Source organism: Ovis aries, chromosome 13 (genome assembly GCF_016772045.2).
Source record: "Ovis aries strain OAR_USU_Benz2616 breed Rambouillet chromosome 13, ARS-UI_Ramb_v3.0, whole genome shotgun sequence".
NCBI lineage: Eukaryota > Metazoa > Chordata > Mammalia > Artiodactyla > Bovidae > Ovis > Ovis aries.
In genome coordinates this window covers 73344549-73370284 of record NC_056066.1, presented here as the reverse complement: position 1 = coordinate 73370284, position 25736 = coordinate 73344549, and the positions used below count along the sequence as shown (strand labels likewise).

Genomic DNA, 25736 nt, shown 5'->3' with positions numbered 1-25736 from the left:
GCCCGTGACAAGGTCATGCGGAAGGAAGCCTGACAAAATGCAAGGACGTGATCAGGCTTCAAGGGTTCCCCCCGGAACTTCCTGAGCATCCACCCCCCAAGACCAGAGTCTGCCTGCTTTACTGTGTTATGCTTTCCACCTACTCTTCTGTCATTAACAGGGGGCTGTCCCCCCACCACCTTTTTCTGGAAAAAATTAGAGCTTTTAGATAATAAATCTCCTGGGCATAATACGAGTGTTTCAATCCAAAAACCCCTCTGATGGCTTTCTAGCCTGCCTGTAGGACTCATACAGCTGCGCATGTAATTGTTTGAGGCATCCTGACTGCAGGAGGCACAGGAAGCTTAGAATATCCTAGGAATGTAGGGGCTTCCGAGGAGTCAAAATCATTAGAATAGGACTGATTAAAGGTTTCATTTGTTGAGCCAATACTTGCTGCCAAATTTTCATATCTTTTATTTGTAGAGATAGTTGGTATATAGAAAAACAGGTAGTAGACCTGGTATTAGCAACATTAGATCTTTGAGTTAAGTACTTTCTTTGTTACAACCCACTGCACCTTTGTTCTACAGGAATGTAACTTTATTTAGTACTTTGAGGGTGATGCAGAGTAAAGAAAAAACACTTCTAGGGAAAAGGAGTTTTCTGGTTGATAGACAATTATCCAGGAAGAGAGCCATAAAAATGTTAACAGGCCTCTTGGCCAGAAGATAATGTAAACCACCTGAGACCTTTTGTATACGGGAGGGTATGCAAAAAGAAAGCCTTGTTTGTCTCAATGAGGGTCAGGACTCTGCATATTCCATTATTTCTTTATGTACAACTTGGGGTATATATAATCAGTCCTTTCAAAGATGTCTAAGACAACTGCAGAGGCAAGGTGGAATAGCAAACCTGAGGATTCACGACTCCTGGGTCTACTCTAATTAATGATGGCAGCCTGGGACACTGTCTTAAGAAGGATTCTGAAGCTGAATCCTGACACGGTGGAAAACCATGACTGCCAAAGACCTAGAAGAAAGAAGTGGCAGCAGACAGACCTCTGGTTTAACAGGTACACTTGTGTTCACCAAATCTAGCTTTCCTATAGTGTATCAATATAGCAACCAATATAATATTTTCAAAACATAAGTAGGATCAAGTCACATCTTGCCAGTAGCTTTCCATTTTACTCAGAGTAAAAGCTGAAGTTATTATTATTACACAAAAAGCCCTATGTTATTTGCCTCGTTATACCTGATCTCATTTCCTGCTACAGCATGTCCCCTTGATGCCACTCCAGACATTACCATTCACTTCACTATTCTGCCAACACACTAAGCAAATCGCTGCCTCGGGACTTTACACTTGCTATTCCAGCCACTCTGGATGGTCACAAAGTTCAGTCTCTTATCTTCTTACCAATGAGACCTTCCTCAACTCCTTATTTAAAACTGCGACATATTCACACTCACACACAGTCCCCTGCCCCTGCTTTTCCCCTTCCCTTCCCCACCAATCTCTCTCCTGCTCCATACCTTCTACAACACTTATCATTATCAGACACACTATTTTACGTTCTTGTTTTTCTTCTTCTAAAATGAACCTCCATGAGGAATGGGTTTCTGATGGTTCTGTTCACCCCTACACCCTTAGCAAAGTGTCAGGCACATACTGGTACCCGAAGAACTAATAAATAAATGAATGAAAAAATAGATGATAACAGCAGATGATGAGTAAATCAGTGAATAAACAAACAGATGATAAAAACAAAGGAACCTGGGTCCTAACATGGGTTCAGGGACTAATAGGTTAAGTAACTTCAGGTGAGTTATTCTGGACCTCAGAAGCTTGTTATCCTTAGCTGTATAAACGTTGACATTCCTGCTACTCTACAAAAGCAGAAACTATGTTATAGAAGAATGACACCATTTCCTGTGAGCCAATTAGGAAGGCAGGAGAAAGTCAGGACTGGAAAGTCTCCCCAAGTCCAAACAGAATGCCCAAACTAAGCTCTTATAAACAACAACAAAATTATGATAGAATTGACAAATATAAAAAGTAATCCTAAAGAGAAAATTCTAGAAAAGGAATGCAGACCCGTTAGCTTATTTTTTTCCACTTTTTTTTTTTTTTTTACTGACTCTACTCACTAAATCTCTGCAAACATTAACAAGTGTCTGTGGTTAAAGGAGAATGTTCCACAGCACAAAAAGGAAAAACACACCCAGTTTTTCATAGGAAACTTTGGAATGATTTAATATTCATCCTCAGACAAAATTCAGAATAATCCTCTCAGAGAGCCTAATATTAAGATAGTGGTTAACCAAACAACAAAGACACAATAAAGCAGCACTAATTTCCCTCTGGTCTAATTCTTAAATATAAAATCACAAGCCCAGATAGACTATGAAAGACAGTGCATCTTCATCGGATGACTGAGTATTTCTTTTACTGTTAACAATTTCAAACTCAACTAAAGGAAAAATGGCAAGTGAGGAAATAATTATTAAAGCTGCTTTGGATGGTCACAAAAAACGGTGCCACTAATTGGGGGTCCTTGGAACAGCTCAAATGTCAGTCAAAATGTTGTCTCGAGACCCTGGAGGCCCTCGGGACAGGAGCTGCTGCCAGGGGCATTCAGAGGAGGTGTGAGCTGCACAAGAAAATGCTCAAGCACTTTGCACTTTGAGAGAAACAACAGAATTGGATGTGTGATCTTTCAAACAGCTTTCCCCAGCAGACATGACCATCTGCTTCCAACTCTACTTACGAACTCATAGTCTCCATCCTGGGGAACTTTCCAATCTGAAGAGTTCTGCAATGGGCCAGGGACACTCTTGCCGAAGCTGTTGATCTGATTTTCCTTTTCTTTTTGTTCAAAGTATTCAAGGAACGACGGTCTGGCAGGCTGCATGGTCTCGTCCCTTCCTGAAAACCAAGACAAATACAAGGTGAAATATACTATCTCAGATTTCAGGCAAGTTTAGTAAATGGATCTGTCTCCAGGTGGGCTACTGTTATGCAATCAGTGGCTTTTTGTTAAATCTTGAATGTTCTAGTGAAAAGTATAGGAAAATACACCCAAAAAATTCTCATTCATAATATGTTCCATAGGATTTCAGAGGATTCATGGCCCCCTCTGGGTCCCTTTTTCTAAATGGAAAGACTTGGTGATGGAATGAATCTGAGTCAGCTGCAAGTCATAGTTTTCAGATCCCTGATAACGAAGAGTTTCTATAACATTTAGACTGAAAAGAGGAGCACAAGCCAAAATATTTATTAATCATCTACATATATAATATGCACCATAGGCATTAGAGTCAGGACAGGGGATGACACCACAGACTGATTGACTTCCCTTGGCAATCTCATGATCTAATTTGACAAATGAGAAAAACAGGTCTGAAAAAGAAAGTCCAAGTATGTCACAATCCGCTTCACAAAATATTATGTAACTTTTAAAACACTGTTTACAAATGGCTTATGATAAAGTTAAGGAGGAAAAATAAAGATACAATATTATATATATAGTACAATCTCAACTCGGTAAAATTATATACATGGGGAAAAAACATGACTAGAAAAAATATGACTAAAATGTTAATAGGATTTATCTCTGATAGCAGGATTATAGGTGATTTTACTGAATTCTTTAAAATATTTTTTCCTTGATCCAAAGTTTTTTTAAATTTATTTTTAATTGGAGGATAATTGCTTTACAGTGCTGTGTTGGTTTCTGCCACGTAACAGTGACTCAGACCTAAGTGTACATATACCCCGCCCTCTTGAACCCCATCCCTCCTCGAGGTTGTCACAGGGCGCTGGGTCGAGCCCCCCGTGCTATGCAGCGGCTCCCGAAGCTCTCTGCTTTACACAGGGGGATGCAGACGTTTCGCTGCTACTCTCGCAATCGGCCCCACCTTCTCCTCCCCCGGCTGTGTCCACAAACCCGTTATCTACATCTGCATCTCTATCCCTGTGCTGCAAACAGGTTCCTCAGTACCGTTTTTCTAGATTCCATACACATGTGTTAATATATGATATTTGTTTTTCTCCTTCTGACTCACTTCACTCTGTGAAGAAGATCGTATAGGATATTAAATAGGTAAAGTTGACTGGAAGAGTTACATGCCCAGGAGATGGCAAGATCTTGTAAGACAGGTGGTTGGGGAAGACTGGTCGAAGGACTTAGGTGAGAAGTCCCACAGCAGGGCGGCTACAGAGTAGAACCAGTGGTTATGCAACAGCAGTTGCCATATGAGAGCAGAATACAGCAGTTACTCACTGAACTAGTAACAACTGCAGAAAGAGCAACTTTACCCGGAATGACTTAAAAGCCTACTTAGCTGAAGGTGTACTTATTTCACAGCAATCTAATACTGGGAAGTACAGAAGCTTGTATTTTTTTCTCCAGTACTTTGCATGTGGATTTATACTGCCTTTTCCCCCAGTAACCAGGAAAAGCGACTAGAAGGTTCAGAGCTATAAGAAGTGAACAGGTAGGGGCCCAGAACATAAAGAACAGCACATGTTTCTCTCCAAGCACCCTCGTTCCCTGTAGTCTTATTTCCTGACATCTGGTCAGTCCCAGTTTCAAGCCAGCATCCTGACTGCCTCTCAGATGTTTGTCTTACTTACCATCACCATTGCCAAGTTCAACAGCAGTCAATCCCAGATTTGCCCACTTCTAGATGCTGCCAGTAGCTTACTTCATTGTTGTCCCTTCATTTACTAGGGATTAAACACGATATTTGCTGGGACCAGTCAATAGTTGTGTTCAATATCTGTTTTGTCTGTTCTAGGCATGATGTTAAGTGGTTTTTACACTTAATTTTAAGTTAATTTTTTACACACTTTTAAAGTTAAATTTAATATAGTTCTGAAGGAACTGCAACAAAACAAAACTTGTGAAAATGGGGGTGTTTTGGATTTTCCAACAAGTTAGGACATGAAGTCCTTTTGATCAGTCCTTTCCTATGGAGATCACCAGAGGAGAAGTTTGGTTCAGAGACGACTCTGTAGCAAGTCTACCCATGATCCTACAAATAAAAATGGGTGTTCTGAGGGTCCCTTTGAACCAAGCAGCTGTGACAGTGCTACAGGCGGTTGACACAGGCAGTGCGCAGTGTACTTTTATACAAAATATCTTGGAACTGCCTTGGTGGTCCAGTGGTTAAGACTCAGTGCTTCTAATGCAGGGGGGATGGATTTCTTCTCTGGTCAGGGGAACTAAGATTCCGTAGGCCACACAGTGCAGCAAAAAACAACCAACCAGAAAAAAAAAACACACACACACACACTGGTTCGGACCAGCTGAAGAGAATAGAATAACCAGAACAAGGCAGAAAGCCTCAATGTGTATCAAACAACCGGACAGCTGTTTAGGGAAAGACTATATTTTAACCACATCTCCTATCTTCAACCAGGAAAACTCCAAATGAAAAAGAGCTCTAATTATAAAAATGGAAACCATAAATACTAGAAGAAAACATGTATAAATGCGATGTATTTAAAACTTGGAAGCAGAGAGAAGCCTCTACAACATGGTCTTAGATGAAACCTTCAGAAGTCAGCCCCAGCTGATCACCAAGGTTTTGAGGTGGTTTGTTACACAGCAAAAACTGACTGATTCAGTATCTGAGATCTGTCTCCAACTCTTTCCATCATACCCCCCATACATCGAACTATACCTACAAGAGGAATTACAGACTTCAGGAACTGAGGTTCAAATGCAACTAACATTGACTGAATGCTTTCTAAGTTTCAGGCCCTTGGCTGGATGCTTCCACAGGATGTTGCCATCCAAGCTTCAGGAACACCATGTAAATAAAGTGGGAGGGAAGATGCCCTTGTCGGCACCTACCAAGTGCGACAGGATGTATCGTTTCCCTTTGTCTTCCATGTTTTGAGAACCCAGGTCGGAAAGATCCCCTGGAGAAGGAACTGGCAACCCACTCCAGTATTTGTGCTTGGGAAATCCCATGGACAGAAGAGCCTAGCGGGCTAGACCAGGGGGTCAGAAGAGTCGGACACAACTTAGGAACTAAACCACCACTACCACCACTATCATTTCCAATTTCTAGATGAGAAATCTGCCTAAGGTTATACAAGGATAGATCTGAACCCTGATCATCAGGCTTCAAGGCTGCCTCTCATATTGCAAAATGCTCTAAAATCAAAATGAAAATTCTTGACATGTCCAAACTGCCATTAGGCTGAGTGTAGAAAGACTAGGGGAATGGAATTTTCCCAGTAACCTTATCTCTGGACTCTTCTTTCAGCACTCCTGAGTGAGACCATCAGGCATGCTGGACAACAGCCTGACGACATTGAACGGTGTCAGAGAACTGCTCCCAGCTGAATCAAGACAACGCTGTCCCCAGGGCTTCTGCCAGCTGGTGGGCTTTGTGTTTCAGTGTGAGCTGTGGTATTTTTCTCAGGTGTATCCCAGGAAATGAAGACGTTCCACTGAATGATAATACCAGAAACCTGAAGCCACTGGGAGAATGGACTCAATAGAAAAGTCAAACTTGGAAAATAGCCATGTCTTGCTCTGATTCTTTCATCTGATGCGAAGAAAGCCTGAATTCCTACATTATGACTGGCCCGTTTCTCTTTGTAAGCAGCACCTGGTAAGCTAAATGGATAATCTGTCAAAGTTCACAAAAGGGTAAATTCATAAGCAACTGTATCTTATATTTAGTTTTCTTTGAAAAATGCTGTGTAAAAGCAGAAGGACACAACAATCCAAAAATCATCAGCTGATGAAGGAAATAATAAAATGTGACATCTATATACAGATACACAGTATTATTTGGAGTAAAAAAGAAATAGACACATGGTACAACATAGAGGAACCCTGAAAACAGGATGCTGAATAAAAGGAGCCAGTCACAAAAATCACAGTCTATGATTCTATTCAAATGAAATGTTCAGAATAAGCAAATGTGTAGAGACAAAAAGTAGATTAGGGGCAGTGAGTATTGATGGATACAGAGTTTCTTTAGAGGGTGATCAAAATGTTCAAAAATTAGATTTTGAACAAAATCAGGTATGTCCATACAAATGGAATATTATTCAGCTATGAAAAGGAACGAACTACTGATATATGCTACAACACTGACGAACCCTGAACACATAAACTAAGTGAAAGAAGCCAGACACAAAGGCTGCATTTTGCATGATTCCATTTATATAACATTTTCAGAATGCTGCTGCTGCTGCTAAGTCACTTCAGTCGTGTCTGACTCTGTGTGACCCCGAAGACGGCAGCCCACCTGGCTCTCCCGTCCCTGAGATTCTCCAGGCAAGAACACTGGAGTGGGTTGCCATTTCCTTCTCCAACGCATGAAAGTGAAAAGTGAAAGTGACATCACTCAGTCCTGTCCGACTCTTAGCGACCCCACGGACTGCAGCCCACCAGGCTCCTCTGTCCATGGGATTTTCCAGGCAAGAGTACTGGAGTGGGGTGCCATTGCCTTCTCCATTTTCAGAATAGGCAAATCCTTAAGAGACAGAAAGCATATCAATGGTTGCCTTGGGATGGGGGAAAAGGGTAACAAGAAGTGACTGCTAACAGGATATTGGTTTGGGGGATAACAAAAATGTATGGAATTCAACAGTGGTTATGACTGCACAACCCTGCTAAAACTTTCTTAAAACCACAGAACTGTAACCTTAAAATGGTGAATTTTATATGTGAATTATATCTCAATTAGAAAATAATAAATTAAAAAAATTAGACCATGGTGAGTCCATAAAAATTATAGACTCAAAGTGTACAGTTCAGTGAACTGTACACTTTAAATGAGTGGATTCTATATCAATAACTCAATTAAAAGAACAGAAGGACCCCTTTTCTCTATTTACTTATATTTCTGGATTTATATGAACTATAACACAATGCCAAGGCAGTCATAGCTGGGAAGAAGCTTGAACAAAGACTGAGGCCCTTCTTTTCCTTTGGAATGGCCATCTATTAGACATTAAACTTCATGCCCTTCCGTTTGAAATGTTCATGTTTAAGACTGTCATTAAGTAAACCATGATGGTTAATCTACTTTTTCCTTAATTTCTATAGTCACTCTTTTCTACCTGGTCTAAACTACAGAACTGGAAAAACTCTACATTTTCTTCTCTGTTTCATGCACAAATATTCACATGAAAACAACTCAAGTAATCTCTCAAACGTTTTCTTCTAGCATGGAATAATATACCTTATCATAGGGTTATTGTTTTGTTTTTTAATCTAACTTCCATTATGTGTGTGGTTTTTGGTTTCAAGACTGGGGCACCTAAGTGCTTTACAGGTATTAACCCATCTAATGGCACAAGTTATTATCCAAGTTTCTGTATGTGGCCATATTCCTTTGAACGTTCTTTGAAACCACTAAGAATTGCCAGAATGATAAGTTACAAGGTTCCCTGGAGTCCAACCCAAATAACTCTTCTAGGAACCAGTTTTGGTAATTGCCTCTATGTAAACTGACTTCTGGGCAATGATGCTCTGGTTCTTTAAGTCTAGTATGCTACCATATATCTATTCAAAGAGATCTAAACCCAGATTTCAAGGTGTTACTGACTAAAGCAATAGAGGCGGCATACCCAAAAAGATACAAAAGGTTCACAGATGAGAATGATCCATACTGTGGTTATTGCAACAATTTCCTAATTGGTCTCATTGTTCCTAGTTTTTTCAAACTCCATATCATCCAACTGAATTTCTTTTCAAAAAAAAAACATTTGCTATGTCACTTTTCTGATCAAAATGTCTTTGTACTACCCTATTACCAACAAGATTAAGTTCAAACTTCTTACTCTGGCATTCAAGGTCCTCCAGTATCTAGGCAACACCCACCCACTTCAGCCAAACTGAATGTTTAATATGTAACACACCCCATCTTTTCTGAGTCTGCACCTGCATGGAATATCATCCTCCCATCTCTTTGTATATCTAAGTTCTCACAAATCCTTTAACACTTTTCTGAATCACTTATCCAGTATTTGGCTTAACATTACTACTTGCCTCTGCAAAGGTCCTCCTTAACAAAGTGACGTCACCATAAATACCACTATGAGAAGCACCTAGGATAAAGCTCCAGATATATAAGGAATTAGAAAGAACGGTAAGAATATAGTAGGCACTCTATACATGTTAGATAACAATAATGACAAATGTCATCATCCCCTTTCAACCTACAAATTCCTGGTTGGCAGCAAACGTCTCATTCGGTTTTTCATATACTACACACAGTATGGGCACATAGTGAAGACCTAAAAAATATTTTTTGGTCGAGATTAAATATTCCTTTTTAACAAATACTGGTTCCAAGTTGATCTTTTTTAGAGCATAAACTTGTAAGGGAATCATCTACTTTTACTTTGGGACCATTTAATTTGATCATAATGCATCTCCGTCTTCTTACGGAACAAGGGTAAGCAGGTCGGAAAGCTTTGAGCACCAGGAAAATATATTCCCCTAACTGATCAAAACTGATTTATCGGCCTCTTAGACATAAGAGCCAAAGTATTTTTTTTGGACTTTTCCCTTTGATCTTCATTACAACTACCCTCTTTTGGAAAATAGATTTTTCCCCCAATGGCTATTCTTGGCTCTCCTTTACCAACTTAACTCCAGTGGAGCAGCACCTTATCTTCCCCAAAATATAGGCCTTGAGCCCTTCAGCCACGTCACACTGAGATCCAGTACTTTCATATCCTAATATGTGGTCTGGCATGAGGGGTTTGAACGAATTTTCAGGCACCACGTGTCTGTGCTTTTTGGCTCATCCCACAAGAATCAAGAAGGTTTCCAAAGATAAAAGTGAGCCCGACATCTGGACATAATTAGAAAAACTGCACAAACAATTAGGATTTAGTCTCCGCTTTGGCAGGATGACCTTGAATTACTTGTGCAAAAATTATTTGTGAGAATAGTCTAAAGACCAAGATTTCTCCTCTTCTGTTGTGAATCCCACCCTAGAGGGAGCTTCTGATAAATGCTCAGTGAATGCCAGAGATTATCTTTCAGGGATGGAAAAAAAATCAAGTGGGTAATAAATCCCACAATATTAAGATAACCTTTTGAAACTTCAAAAAGGAAGGTTCACAAGGATCCAAAACCTAGCCTCCAAAATCTAGCCTCTAAAATCTACGGTCTTATATTTTGAGGTACTACTTAACAGATTCTCAAAACATCTGTTACCTTGTTGCCAAGGAATTAGAATTAATCTCTCTTTCTCTCCCCGCTCCACATTTTAAAAACATTACTGAAACTGACAGGTGACCTTCCTTTAGATCAGTCAGCTTCAAGCCAGTGCCACAGAAGTGGCACTTATAAAATACCATTAATACCAAGAGTAAAAACAAACAAACAAAAAACCACGACTAGCAAGAAAAAAGGAATTACAATGCAGAAATGTAGCTCTGGTTGAAGGAATTTTTGAAGGTCTAACCAAAAAAACCACACCATCATATACTAAAAAAAAACCCAAAAACCCACTGTCATATACTATCAAATACCATACTACTTACTCTTTTTAAGCTTTTCTAGGCTAAGCATTTTAAATATATATTTCTTACCATCTTAATCTGACAAAATAGGAACTTTCATGCTCCACTTTTTCAGACTAAGAAACTGAGGCTCCAAAAAGGAAGTAACTTGCCAAAGCTTGACAAAGTTTGTAAGATTCTGAGAAAAGTTTCAAACCAAAGACTCTGATTACAAAAATTAATGTTCCCTCTGCTACTCCTTTTTCTTTCTCCTACCCTTACTGAGAGATACATTTCTAACCAAACTACATGTTTTGGCTTTTAGCTTTGGTACATACAAGCACACTAATGCTATCTGAAACTCTCATATGATGCTGTGCATGACAAAGATTTATGGACTGTATTTTTAAGAATACAAATACTCTCTGATGATAGTTTTAAACAATCTGAAGGGATCTGAAATCAGACAGTAAGGTCACTGTAGTAAAGAAGCTTTAAAAGAAATTCTGCAGTACTTTATGTCCTATTTACCATCCTTGCAAATATTAAAATCTGAGTCAGAGAAAATGAGATAGAGAACACACAAGGGAGGCAATGTTATAACAGTCCTCTTTTAAAAAAACTGCAGGTGGAAAGAAAATAGGCTGTGAGTCAAGAATTCCATCTTATGTAGCTCTGAAATTAGCATCTGACGGATGGTGTTGAAATAAAATCATTTCAACAAGATCCTGAAAATTTTTGGTTTTAACATGAGGAAACTCAACAATAGATGCCTTCATGAGACCTAGGACTTTCTGGGAAACTATGAATATATAAAGTTTTTATCACATAATACTATCACAGCAGTTTACGCAAAACATAGTTCTGAGCTGCTCTAAGTTAATAATGCCATGATGCTTTAGAATTCCATTTTGGGTCTTCCTGGTGGTCCAATGGTTAAGATTTCGCCTTCCAATGCAGGGCCTATGGGTTCAGTTCCTGGTCAGGGAGCTCAGTAAGGTCCCACATGCCTCACAAACAAAAAGCCATAATGTAGAACAGAAGCAATAGTGTAACAAATTCAATAAAAACTTTAAAAATGACCCATAGCAAAAATATCTTTAAAAAATAAAATTCTATTTCAAAGAGATTAAAGAGCCTCTTAATAAGGGTGAAAGAGGAGAGTGAAAAATCTGGCTTAAAACTCAACATTCAAAAAACTAAGATCATGGCATCCGGTCCTGTCACTTCATGGCAAATAGATGGGGAAAAAGTGGAAACAGTGGCTGACTTTATTTTCTTGTGGTCTGAAATCACTGCAGACGATGACTGCAGCCCTGAAATTAAAAGATGCTTGTTCCTTAGAAGAAAAGTTATGTCAAACCTAGACAGCATATTAAAAAGCAGATATATCACTTTCCCAACAAAAGTCCTTATAATCAAAATTATGGTTTTTCCATGTACAGATGTGAAAGTTGGACCATAAAGAAGGCTGAGCGCTGAAGAATTGATGCTTTCGAACTGTGGTGCAAGAGAAGACTCTTGAGAGTCCCTTGGACAGCAAAGAGATCAAACCAGTCAATCCTAAAAGAAATCAACCCTGAATGTTCATTAGACGGACTGATGCTGAAGCTGAAGCACCAATACTTTGGCCACCTGATGAGAAGAGCTGACTCACTGGAAACGACCCTGATGCTGGGAAAGACTGAGGGCAGGAGGAGAAGGGGGCGACACAGGATGAGATTCTTGGATGGCATCACTGACTCAATGGACATGAGTTTGAGCAAACTCCAGGAGATGGTAATGGACAGGGAAGCCTGGTGTGCTGCAGTTCACGGGGTCTCAAAGAGTCGGACACAACTTAGAGATTGAACAACAAAAACAACAAGAGATTAGAACGCAATTAGAAATTTAAGTTTCAAATAGAAATCATCCAGTCCCTCCCTTTACTTCACTGAGTCTAGTTTAAAAGGCTTGCGTCAGTGGAAATAATCTTTTAATTCAGTTGTCCAAGTTCTGCCTAATCAGTGGCCTAATCAGCCCGGAGATAAGGAGAGGAACCAGCCACCATGCATCTCTTGGGAATGTAGTGAGGACAAGAAAACCATTTATAGCCAATGAGTCTTGGAAGGGAGAACCACTGCGTGTCAAATCTTTAGCACATGAGGTACATAATTTAAGGGGTCATCCTTTGGCCTGTCATTTCATCTGGGACAAAAGCATTAACTGCTAAACTACAAATTTATGCCAATCAGGCTCAAGTTGCTCCAAGATTTTTTTGTTATCTCTGCCTCTGAAAAATAATTTCTTTTGTTATTTTCAAAGATACTTTAAAGTATTATTAAAGTATAATAACAGTTTATGTGACAAAATACTTTTAATATGTTTTAAAAGCTTGGATTCTTTCTATACTTCTTGTACAGAAGTAGAATTCTCATTTGAGCTCCTAATTATAATATCCTATTTGATCATGATGAAGTAAAACAGAAGAAATTCTCTTCCTTTAAGAAAAGATGCTTGCTTGAGGATGAAATGGTGGAGCAGTTTTCTTGCATATTCAGTTCAGTTCAGTCGCTCAGTCATGTCCGACTCTGCGACCCCATGAACTGCAGCACGCCAGGCCTCTCTGTCCATCACCAACTCCCGGAGTTCACTCAAACTCACATCCATCGAGTCGGTGATGCCATCCAGCAATCTCATCCTCTATCGTCCCCTTCTCCTCCTGCCCCCAATCCCTCCCAGCATCAGTCTTTTCCAATGAGTCAACTCTTCGCATGAGGTGGCCAAAGTACTGGAGTTTCAGCTTTAGCATCAGTCCTTCCAAAGCACCCAGGACTGATCTCCTTTAGAATGGACTGGCTGGATCTCCTTGCAGTCCAAGGGACTCTCAAGAGTCTTCTCCAACACCACAGTTCAAAAGCATCAATTCTTTGGCACTCAGCTTTCTTCACAATCCAACTCTCACATCCATACATGACCACTGGAAAAACCATAACCTTGATTAGACGGACCTTTGTTTCTACTGTTTCCCCATCTATTTGCCATGAAGTGATGGGACCAGGTGTCATGATCTTCGTTTTCTGAATGTTGAGCTTTAAGCCAACTTTTTCACTTTCCTCTTTCACTTTCATCAAGAGGCTTTTTAGTTCCTCTTCACTTTCTGCCATAAGGGTGGTGTCATGTACACATCAAAAAAAAAACTCACATATAACAAAATTTCATCATCTTCATATTACTACTAATGATCTTCAGTGCCCAATATATTACTTTGAATGACATACATTAATAATTAATATAACTGAATCACTTTGCTCTACTGTATACTTGAAACTAACATGACACTGTAAAACACCCATACGTCAATTTAAAAAATGGACACTAAATTTTTTCAATAAGAGGACTGCTAATTTTTTTAATTAACATTTTTATAAACCTGTGGGATATGCTTGATTTTCTGAAGCATATATTTCTATCAATATTAAAGACAGATGTAATACCTGAATCAGTAGAAACCAACACCCTCTAGATACTATTTTATTAGGAAACTCTTAAGTGAACCACTTTCAAACTTATATCTCAAATTAAGCCTCCTGAGATTTATTTCTAAAAACTGAAAATCATGAGTTAATAATCATGTAATGTTTTATGCTGATGTACCAGATGTACAAAACCTTCAAGGTTACAAAGACTATCCAGATAACCTTCACTCAGACTCCTCAAATGTTAAGGAGGAGTACATCTCCTCCTTAAAGCACCACAAACTGGGAAAAAATATTTACAATGTCCCACATATGAAACCTGCGGGATGCAGAGAAAACTGAACTTCGAGAAAAAATTATGTTAGCTGCATACATTAGTAAGCAGGAAAACTGAATAGCTGTGTTCAACCAAAAAAATGAATAATAAAATTTATTCCCAATTTTGATTAAATGCACATCTTACTACATCTGCGTTATCATCCTTTAATCAACCTAGCTGGCTAGCTACAGAATCTTATCACAGTTGTGAGTCTTGATAACCCAAAACACCAACATCACAAAAGTCTTAGGTTTGAAGATCCAAGAAATAGGTGTCAAAAGGTAAGAAATGCAGGCTTTTCACAATTTTAACAAGATGGCCTATATCCCAGATGCAGTGAGGAGAGAAGCCAAAGGCTTGCAATCTAGGGTGACTTCAGACAAGATGCTGAATTTTCAACTTGAACTTCCTCATTATGCTTGGCAGGAAGTTCATAACTGATAAACGTGTATCTCAGGGAAGTTATGAAAGTCAAATATAAAAGGAACAATTCTCAGGAAGAGTTAACAATTCTAAATCTATATACATCGGGCAATGCAACCTCAAAATACAAAATACCTCTCCCCAAAAATAAAAATCTCAAAATTAACAAAAATAAATAGACAAATCACAACCACAGAGTAACAATTTTAACATATCTCCCTCAGAAACCAAAAGATCAAATATCAAGAATTAGTTGTGAATAGCTATATTTGAAGATAATTAACAAGCCAAATCCACCAGATACATATAGATTCCTACAAGCAGTTTGAAAATACACATTCTTTCTAAGGCACCCAAACAACATTTAACAAAAATTACTGACATATTAGGTCAAGTATATTCATTAGCCATAATTCTCTGAAACTGAAAATTAAAAATAAGTAGTTTAAAAAATTCATACAATTTGGTTTTTAAAAAGCACTTCTGAATAATTCAAGAGTTAAGAAAGAAATATGTAATTAGCATAAAGCACCACAAACTGGGAAAAAATATTTACAATGTCCCACATATGAAACCTGTGGGATACAGAGAAAACTGAACTTCGAGAAAAAACTGTTAGCTGAATACATTAGTAAGCAAGAAAACCGAATAGCTGTGTTCAACCAAAAAAACGAATAATAAAATTTATTCCCAATTTTGATTAAAAAAGAAATCTCTTAAACTAGAAATAGACAAAATCTTCTTTAACTTGATCCACTACAATGACTTAGTGGAAATAATTGGAAGAAATTTCTTTAAGATAAGGAATCAGACAAGAATGCCCACTACCACCTCTATTTTTAGAGGTCTTACTAAGACAGAAAAATATATTAAGTATAAAGACCAAAAGGAAAAACTAAGAATGCAATTAGATTGTCTTCATTAAAAAAAAACCTATTAGAACAAATAAAATAATCTACAAAAATTAATTTAACAAAAAGATCTAAAATATCTTTATGGATATAATTATAAAGTTATCTAAGAATAAAAGATAAAAGCCAAACAGATGAGAAGATATACTATGTTCACGAACAGGAAGAATTAACATCATAAAGATAGCCATTCTGCCTAATTAATCTGTGTATTCAATGCAATTCAGTCAAAATCCCAGAGGCATTGTACAAAATTCCACAGACTGATTCTAAAATTTGCATGGAAGAATAATATAAATTTCAAGAGTAACCTGTAATTGAAAAGAAAAACAAGTAGGAGAAAGAGAATTTATTTTTCATAGATAGGCAAGAAAGAGAAGATAACAGGACCAAAGATCTGAATGGAGGGAAAAGAAAACCTTTCACATGGAAGAAATAAAACTAGATGACTATAGCTCATATTGCAAATTTTTAAAAACATTTGCTATATTAAAGTCCTAAATGTGGAGGGTAAAACTTTATAGCCTTTAGGAAAAAAAAAAAGGAGACAGTTTTTAAGACATTTGAGTAGCAAAGAATTTCTTTTAGTTGAAACATTGTTGGCACATTATTTTAGTTTCAGAAATATTACATAATGATTTGACACTTGCATACATTATGAAATGATCACCATGCATTGCCTCGTAAACATCTTGATTACCAGGGAAGAGTGATAAATTAGGAGTCTGGGATTAACATATACACACTACTACATATAAAACAGATAATCAACAAGGACCTACTATATATAGCACAGGGAATCTTACTCAATATTCTGTAGTAACCTACAGGAAAAGAATCTGAAAAAGAATGGATGTATGTATAACTGAATCACTTTGCCATACACCTGAAACTAACAGAACATTGTAAATCAGCTATACACCAAATATAATTAATTTTTTAAAAATACATTATTAAGAATTTCTTACAGAAGGCACAAAAAACGTATGGTATAAGAAAATTCTGACGAATGTGACTTCATGAAAACAAAAGTTGCTTTCTAAAAAAAGAGCCTGAAAAATTAAAAGCACTCGAGTCACTAGCTGGGAAAAAATATTTACAGTGCATATAACTGATGAAAAATTAGTATCCAACACACAAAGAACCACTGTAAACCAGTAACAAAAAAAGAAAGAAAAAAAAAAAAAAGGACAACATCTACTCTCAAAGAAAGTATTAGATTTGTGAAGTCAATATAGAAATAAATTAGAAGAAAACTAAAGTGGCTACACAAGAAAAGCTATAAACTGTCATTGTTAATGTTTATTATGATACATAATATAACTTTTCCCAAGTCAGTTTCTGCAGAAGAATTTTGTGTTTTTTTTTGAATTTTAAGTTTTTAAAAAATATATATATATATTCAGTTACTTTGTTAGGGTCACTTTGGCAGATGATAGTTTCAAAACTATATGCATGGTACCACGCTGCAGGAAGAACACCTCAGTTCTGGTTAAGGTCTACCAAGAAATCTGGGAAGAGACAGGAAAAGTTTAAACTATTTTGAGATGTTCTGACCAACTTTCCTCTTGAACTTTGCCAAGCATGAGGTATTCAAACTCCTACCTAAATAAAAGAAAGACATTGCCCTAGTGTTGCTGTAGTTACTTAAAATAGATGTTAAAATAAATAAATCACAGTCTTGATCTAGAAAGAAGCCTTCCATAGAAAGGGGATTTGTGGACACAAGTGAGAATACCATTTAAACTCATAACCTATGACAGAGCTCCCTCTACTGGTGCAGAGAAAGTATGAGGACCGGGACACTGACACAGAGCCCTCGCAAGTCATCTCCGGAATGTGAACTTCAAATCATGGGGGCAAAAGTTCTTCTCCAGTCATTATGCAAAAAAAAAGACCCCACTGACACAGACACAGAAGCAGCCTACCCAAATCCCCAAACTGGTATTTCATCCAGACAGGGGTTTTCCAAGTAGGGTGGGCCATGATTTACCTTCGTGGTTGTGAAAGGTTGTTCTTGGGGTCTCTCATAAAGCAATCATATCACACCCCGCTTCAACCCTCCCTCCAACAGCAATCTGATTCTTTACGGTGGTCAGACATACACAACCAAGACATAATCCCTCAGATGTTAACAGAATCATCAGAGGCGGGTCCCCTTAGAAAACCTTGTGCTCTCTGCCTCTGGAAATCCTGGGGAAACACGTAGAGAGGTGAGTTACTCAAGCTGCCAGCATGGATCGTGGCAAGCTGAGACCTCCCATCAGACGCCCTGATCCTGTCCCTCCACAACTTAATGAAGGGGCTCTGCTGAGGGCCAGGGTCACATAATGGTTAAGAGTGTGAGCCTGGAAATCAGATGCATCTGGCCTCAAGTCCTGGCTCTTCTGTTGCTCACTATGTAATCACGAGCAAGTTACTTAATCGCTTTGCAATTCAGTTTCTGCTGCTCTGAAAGGGGTGGAGGTGGCTATGAAAAACCACACAGCATGACTGCAATGATTAAAATATATGAGATGCTTACAAAGGATTAAGCACCACACCTGGTAGATATTAAGTGCCTAATCATTAATGACTATTATTACCAGTTACAACATCTATCCTCTTGGGTACAATTAATATATATATAAAAAGAACTGTTTCTTAAAAAAAAAAAAAAGGTATCTCTGGAATTTCCTCAAAGTCAACACCAGTCTTAACATGAATTTTGATAGGTTTATATTATGGATCTAATGCACAATATGGTTTCCCTGGTGGCTCAGGGGTAAAGAAACTGCCTGCGATTCAGGAGACATGGCAGGGGCCTCGGGTCTGGGTGGGGAAGATTCTCTGGAGAAGGAAATGGCAAACCACTCCAGTGTTCTTACCTAGAAAACTCCATGGACAGAGGAACCTGGCGGGCTACAGTCCAGGGAGTCACCAAGAGTAGGACACAATTGAGTGCGTGCGTATGTGCGTGTACACACATACACAATATACATTAACACAAGAATTCCAAAACAAACCAAAGTCCAGGAGAATGAAAACAGCATAGACTTTGGGACTAAGATTAAGAACCTTTATAGTTTTAGTCGTTCAGTTGTGTCCAGCTCTTCGTGACCCCACGGACTGTAGCCCGCCAGGCTCCTCTGTCCATGGGATTCTCCAGGCAAGAATATTGGAATGGGTTGCCATTCTCTTATCCAGAGGATCTTCCTGACCCAGGGATTGAACCTGGGTCTCCTGCATTGCAGGCAGATTCTTTACCATCTGAGCTACAGGGAAGTCCCATAGACTTGGGAGTTCTTTCAATTTCCAACTCCAGTGTTTACTAGTCATATGACTATAAACAAATATTAGCTACTGAAAAAACCACAATGTCTGGGTCAGACAGTTGATTAGACATGACTCCAAAAAGAATTTCAGAATTAGAAGATAAATCCAGAGAAGACACTCAAAAAGTGGCACACAGAGATTTAAAAGATAGAAACTATAAATGGGAAATAGCTGGCTGTCCAGGGAAGAAACAAAGGATACTAATAATTGCTATTAATCCTTGTGGAATGTATACTGGTACAAACCTTCTGGAGGACAATATGGCAAACGTGCACATGATGTTGTTTAAATAATTATTCAAACAAAAACTGTTCCTAGGAAACATTAAAAGGAAGGCAAAATTTATATGTAGGATGTTTGTTCCCTGCAGAGTTATTTATAATAGTGAAAAACTAGACACAGAAAAAATGCCCAGCAATGGGGAAACGACAAAAAAACAGTTAAGTGTGATAAATATAAAAAGGACTATGCAAACAACATGGAAAATGTATATGCTTTTCCAGCAGAAAATAATCAGAAAGTAGAACATCTAGGCAAATTATTATCATAAACGAACTATACAGGCATATGGTCAAGAACAGGAGTTATCTGCTGGAATGAGAGGACTTAGGAGTGAACCAATTTCTTTTGTGAGAGGGCATCGATACTGTTAGAATACTGCTGACATAAAAAATTTTTAATACAGTAAATGAGAATAGAGGCAACTGAAATATCAAACCTTTTCTAAGGTAGTAAGCGAAAGCCTATTTATTATCACAAAATTTAAACTTGCAGAAACTTCAGTTCTGTATTAGTCATGAGTTCTATAATTTTTATAAACATGTGGACAAGTAGAACTATCAGGGACAAGGGAAAATATACGATTGATAACTCCGCTTTTATTGAATAGGGGCACTGAGGCCCATACAAGGAAAAAGAATTGTTCAACATAACACAGATAGTATCTGAGTCAGCCTTGGTTGGTCTCCTTTTAATGTTTAAACATCAATTCTGAAGGAGCAGTCGAATGTCTGAGATTTGCTTTAAATTAATTCAGCCTGCTATTTTTTTGGCATAAGGCAGAAATATGATGGGCAGTGAGTCATTTTTGAAACTGGCTGTATGTCCACAGAGGTTATGACATTATTCTGAAAATTAAAATTAAAAATATTTTAATTTTCCATAGTGAAAAGTTTCAACAACTCCTAAAGTAATGAGTAAAGATCTCAAAAGAAGTGGCAAATCTAACTTGTGACTCAAAAATTGAATTATACAACCTGAAACAGATTGTGAACAAAGTTTGTTTAATGTCACTTAGCTGTGACTATGGAGGCTTTTAAGTGGGTTTTTCCCTCATGGCTATAATAAAAGATGCATGTTTCTCATTAGACATGATAACACTGTCCAAGTTCAGAAACTGAACAAACAACCCACTGAATTAATGAGCACTTAAAATATGACAATTACATTTGGAACAAAATGAATTCTTTAAATTAAAAAAAGGCAGATTTTCCATAACACGTGCACACACACATTAATGGGTCTGCCAAGTTATATTACATAGGGATTATAATAATCTTCATAATTGAAGCCCTTAAAACAAGGAGACGATATAGCATTTAGAGTCAATGAAAAGAACCAGGAGTCAGCAGCTCATTACTGCAAAACAAACAAACCTAACAAATTACATAGGCTAGCTACTTAAAAGAGCAAAAGAAAAACTAAATTTAGTACAGAGCATTCACTTGACAATTTATGGAACACCAAATCTTTCATCCAGGGGATGAAATATACCCTAAGAACACTTTTGTAGTAAGAATTGAGACTAGCAGGGAGTGAAAATGTTTTTATAAACTCTTCGTGAAGTTGCTTAATCGTGTTCAACTCTTTGCAACCCCATGGACTGTAGCCTACCAGGCTCCTCTGTCCATAGGATTTTCCAGGCAAGGATACTGGAGTAGGTTGCCATTTCCTTCTCCAGGGGATCTTCCCGGCCTAGGGATTGAACCCGGGTCTTCCGTATTGCAGACACTTTACCATCTGGGAAGTGCCACCAGGGAAGCCCATAAACTCTTTGCAACTATCCATTTTTAAGGCCATAAACAACAGTCCAAGACTAAGAAGAAGGAAAAAAAACAAAGATTAAGGCAATGCAGAATTCAAAGTCCTATTAATAATTTACAGGATACACTATGATATCAGCAATATTTTTGGTGGTATTTTGTTCCTCTGAGAATAACTCTAGAAAATAACTTGAAAAACAAATACAGTTGAAAATACCTATTTATAATCCCTTTACCTACTTTTAATATTTGGTTGATTTTTCTCTAGCCTTTTGATTGGGTTTTTTTTTTTCCAGTCCTTTTTTTTTCATGTACATATTAACATGTTAATTTATCTTTTTACTTTTATAAAGCTGGAATATTAATTTGCCTAGATCTTCAATTATTTTCTTGGGCCAAATTCCTAGAAATGGAGTTTACTGAGTCAAAGGTGTGCACTTTCTAAGCTCTTTTTTTTTTTTTTAATTTATTTTTAATTTTAAAATCTTTAATTCTTACATGCATTCCCAAACATGAACCCCCCTCCCACCTCCCTCTCCATAACATCTCTCTGGGTCATCCCCATGCACCAGCCCCAAGCATGCTGCATCCTGCGTCAGACATAGACTGGCGATTCAATTCACATGATAGTATACATGTTAGAATGTCATTCTCCTAAATCATCCCACCCTCTCCCTCTCCCTCTGAGTCCAAAAGTCCATTATACACATCTGTGTCTCTTTCCCTGTCTTGCATACAGGGTCGTCATTGCCATCTTCCTAAATTCCATATATATGTGTTAGTATACTGTATTGGTGTTTTTCTTTCTGGCTTACTTCACTCTGTATAATCGGCTCCAGTTTCATCCATCTCATCAGAACTGATTCAAATGAATTCTTTTTAACGGCTGAGTAATACTCCATTGTGTATATGTACCACAGCTTTCTTATCCATTCATCTGCTGATGGACATCTAGGTTGTTTCCATGTCCTGGCTATTATAAACAGTGCTGCGATGAACATTGGGGTACATGTGTCTCTTTCAATTCTGGTTTCCTCGGTGTGTATGCCTAGAAGTGGGATTGCTGGGTCATAAGGTAGTTCTATTTGCAATTTTTTAAGGAATCTCCACACTGTTCTCCATAGTGGCTGTACTAGTTTGCATTCCCACCAACAGTGTAGGAGGGTTCCCTTTTCTCCACACCCTCTCCAGCATTTATTGCTTGCAGATTTTTGGATCGCAGCCATTCTGACTGGTGTGAAGTGGTACCTCATTGTGGTTTTGATTTGCATTTCTCTAATAATGAGTGATGTTGAGCATCTTTTCATGTGTTTGTTAGCCATCTGTATGTCTTCTTTGGAGAAATGTCTATTTAGTTCTTTGGCCCATTTTTTGATTGGGTCGTTTATTTTTCTGGAATTGAGCTGCATAAGTTGCTTGTATATTTTTGAAATTAGTTGTTTGTCAGTTGCTTCATTTGCTATTATTTTCTCCCCATTCAGAAGGCTGTCTTTTCACCTTGCTTATATTTTCCTTTGTTGTGCAGAAGCTTTTAATTTTAATTAGATCCCATTTGTTTATTTTTGCTTTTATTTCCAGAATTCTGGGAGGTGGATCATAGAGGATCCTGCTGTGATTTATGTCTGAGAGTGTTTTGCCTATGTTCTCCTCTAGGAGTTTTATAGTTTCTGATTTTACATTTAGATCTTTTTGCAACGAAAAGAATAAAATACTTAGGAATATATCTACCTAAAGAAACTAAAGACCTATATATAGAAAACTATAAAACACTGATGAAAGAAATCAAAGAGGACACTAATAGATGGAGAAATATACCATGTTCATGGATTGGAAGAATCAATATAGTGAAAATGAGTATACTACCCAAAGCAATTTACAAATTCAATGCAATCCCTATCAAGCTACCAGCCACATTTTTCACAGAACTAGAACAAATAATCTCAAGATTTGTATGGAAATACAAAAAACCTCGAATAGCCAAAAGCAATCTTGAGAAAGAAGAATGGAACTGGAGGAATCAACTTGCCTGACTTCAGGCTCTACTACAAAGCCACAGTCATCAAGACAGTATGGTACTGGCACAAAGACAGACATATAGATCAATGGAACAAAATAGAAAGCCCAGAGATAAATCCACACACATATGGACACCTTATCTTTGACAAAGGAGGCAAGAATATACAATGGAGTAAAGACAATCTCTTTAACAAGTGGTGCTGGGAAAACTGGTCAACCACTTGTAAAAGAATGAAACTAGATCACTTCCTAACACCGCACACAAAAATAAACTCAAAATGGATTAAAGATCTAAATGTGAAATCAGAAACTTTCTAAGCTCTTGATGCGCACTACATTCCAGAAAAGTCAGAGCAGTTTACACATCCATCGGCAGTGGGACTACTTCACCATCTGTGTAATTCTGACCCAAAGTCACACACATGGTGAGCCCGGGCCCCAAACTAGAAAAAAGAAAACAAGAAAACCTTTCCCTTCAGAAACAAAGGGCTGATTATAAATACACAGACCTGGAAGGTGAAAATTCCAGGGGGCTGCCTGAGAACCAAAGCCCTGGAACAGTTTGTTTCAGCTGAGATAAACCAGCTGCGGTTCCCCTGAACTCACGGCCTTTTGGACTCTGTGGACCGGCCTCCTCTGCGGGCATATCTCTACCCACCCTACTCACTGCCAACCTCCCCGCCTCTTCCCTCCAGGAATTTGTCAGTAATCCCCAGCCTAAATTAAATACTCTTCCACTCTGCTTTGCCAACACCCTCAGATTACCTCTGCTTTAAAGCCCATTTCATACGCTGAAGTATAATTAAATGGTCTGTCTCCCAGACTAGACAACAGCTTCTTTCAGGGCACAGACTGTTTCTTCATTCTCTGCTGCATCCTCAGCATCTAGCGAAGTACCTGGGATGCAGCAGCAGGCACTGAAGAGAAGTTTCCTGAATGAATCAGTCAGTCACAAAGCAGCAGGGCTAAAGCACTGGTCAGAGAACCATTTCTGTCTGTAAAGGACCAGACAGCAAACACTTCAGGCTTTGGGGGCCACCTGGTCCCATTCACAACTGCTCAGCTCTGGCTCTGTAGTGCAGAAGCGGTCATGGATAATAAGCAAAGGGATGGACATGGTTGTATTCCAAGAAAACTTAACTGCCGAAGCCAGGTGGCAGGCTGGATTTGGCCTGTGGACCATAGTTTGCCAAATAATCCCTGATTTAGAAGTTTAAAACTCAGAAGTTTTAAAAGATGAAGCACAAAAAAAAAAAAAAACAAACAAACAATGATGAAAAGACCATAGATAGTTAATGCTTTAAACCTACACAGAGTTTAGGCTACACTATATGTTTAGAACTCAACTCAATTATTATTATTACTACTTTGTACTCCCAAATTCCTATCCTCTGTGACTTGGTCTGTGATGCAGAGAGAAAGGGGAAAAGAAAAGAACTCAAAGGAGAGGGGAGGCCCCCTTCGATGAGAACTGAGTACAGGTATAAGGCCTTAGTCACAGGCTGAAGAAAAAGGACCAGCAGCATTAGAGGCGTGTTTAAACCACAAGTGACTGATAGGACTCTTCAATTTGTACACTCCCATCCTTAAGATGCTGACTGAGAATTCATAAACCTGATTTAGACACACAGAGTAAGATCATGAAAACAGACTGAAGATCATCCGTATGTAAATAGCTCAGAGCTTCACTACACTCTGAACTACGCATCACAACGATGTATGCTCTACTCTAGAGGTAAAATGTATAACAACAACATACAAAGAAGGGGGAGAAGCAAAAGAAGAGATACAAATGACCAAGAACTACACGGAAGTATGCTCCAAAGCATTAGTCAATAGGGAAATGTACATTAAAACCACTATGAAATACCACAACACACCAGCTAGATGGTCTACATTGACAAAGACCACCCATACCAAGTGCTGGACCAGATGTAGAACCACTGGAACTATTGATTTGGGCCATATGAACAGTCACCTAATCACTTAAATCAACAATGAACACTATAAATTAAAAATAAAATAAACAATCACTTTGGGAGGAAAAAAGAAAAAGCAATGTATGTGCTTGCCTCTGCAGATAAAGGAAAAGAAGAAAAAAAAAAGTGATGACATTCAACTAGAGAATGGCCGTTCAGGTCCGAAAGTCAATCCTCACCGCTGCTGTTTCCCTGCCTCTGACTGCAGAAGCCAGCTTTCTCCCTCCTCGAACCCTCCACGGCTGCCCCAAGGCTCCAACACTCTAGCTCCTTAGACTGCAGCCACAGAGTGGAGCCTCAAGACTGAGTCCATGCGGACCGCGAGAATCTGCTTTCTCTGGAATGCACCAGGTCTGCCTGTGAAGTTAGTCTGTTTAATCAGAGCCTTACTTTTCATCGTGCCTTCCTCTTCCTCGTCCTCCGTGTTGATCACCATGGTGCCCAGCTGGGACGGCAACGTGTCATCGTGCTCGATCATTGTATTGGCCCCGTCACTCATGCTGCTGGCTACTCGGACGGTGCCCATCTCATCCCCTGCTGCTCGGACCATCGTGCCAGAGTCAAGCTCATCCTCCTCCTGGAAAAGGAGGAAATCTCAAATGAGGGCTAATTTGATTAAAAAGATCGAGTTCCCTGCATTACTCATATTCATCTTGCTGCAAATATTTCTGGATTTGAGCCTTACTCATAGAACTAAGAACACTCTTTTAATTCAAGTGTAGTTGGTGTCATGTCCGTGCTCAGTCGTGTCTGACTCTTTGCGACCCTGTGGACTGTAGCCCACCACGCTCCTCCGTCCA

General features: G+C 38.6%; 1 protein-coding gene across 4 annotated transcripts in view; it reads right to left on the bottom strand.

Annotated features, from left to right (window-relative positions):
• STK4 (serine/threonine kinase 4) overlaps positions 1-25736 on the bottom strand; it is a 128668-nt gene that overhangs the window by 75089 nt on the left and 27843 nt on the right. For all 4 annotated transcript variants that reach the window (XM_042230174.2, XM_060397050.1, XM_060397051.1 and 1 more), the window contains 2 exons: positions 25327-25513; positions 2753-2910 (listed from right to left, as the gene is read on the bottom strand). In XM_042230174.2, the coding sequence (XP_042086108.1) occupies positions 2753-2910; positions 25327-25513 (345 nt within the window). The remainder of the gene's footprint in view (positions 1-2752; positions 2911-25326; positions 25514-25736) is intronic.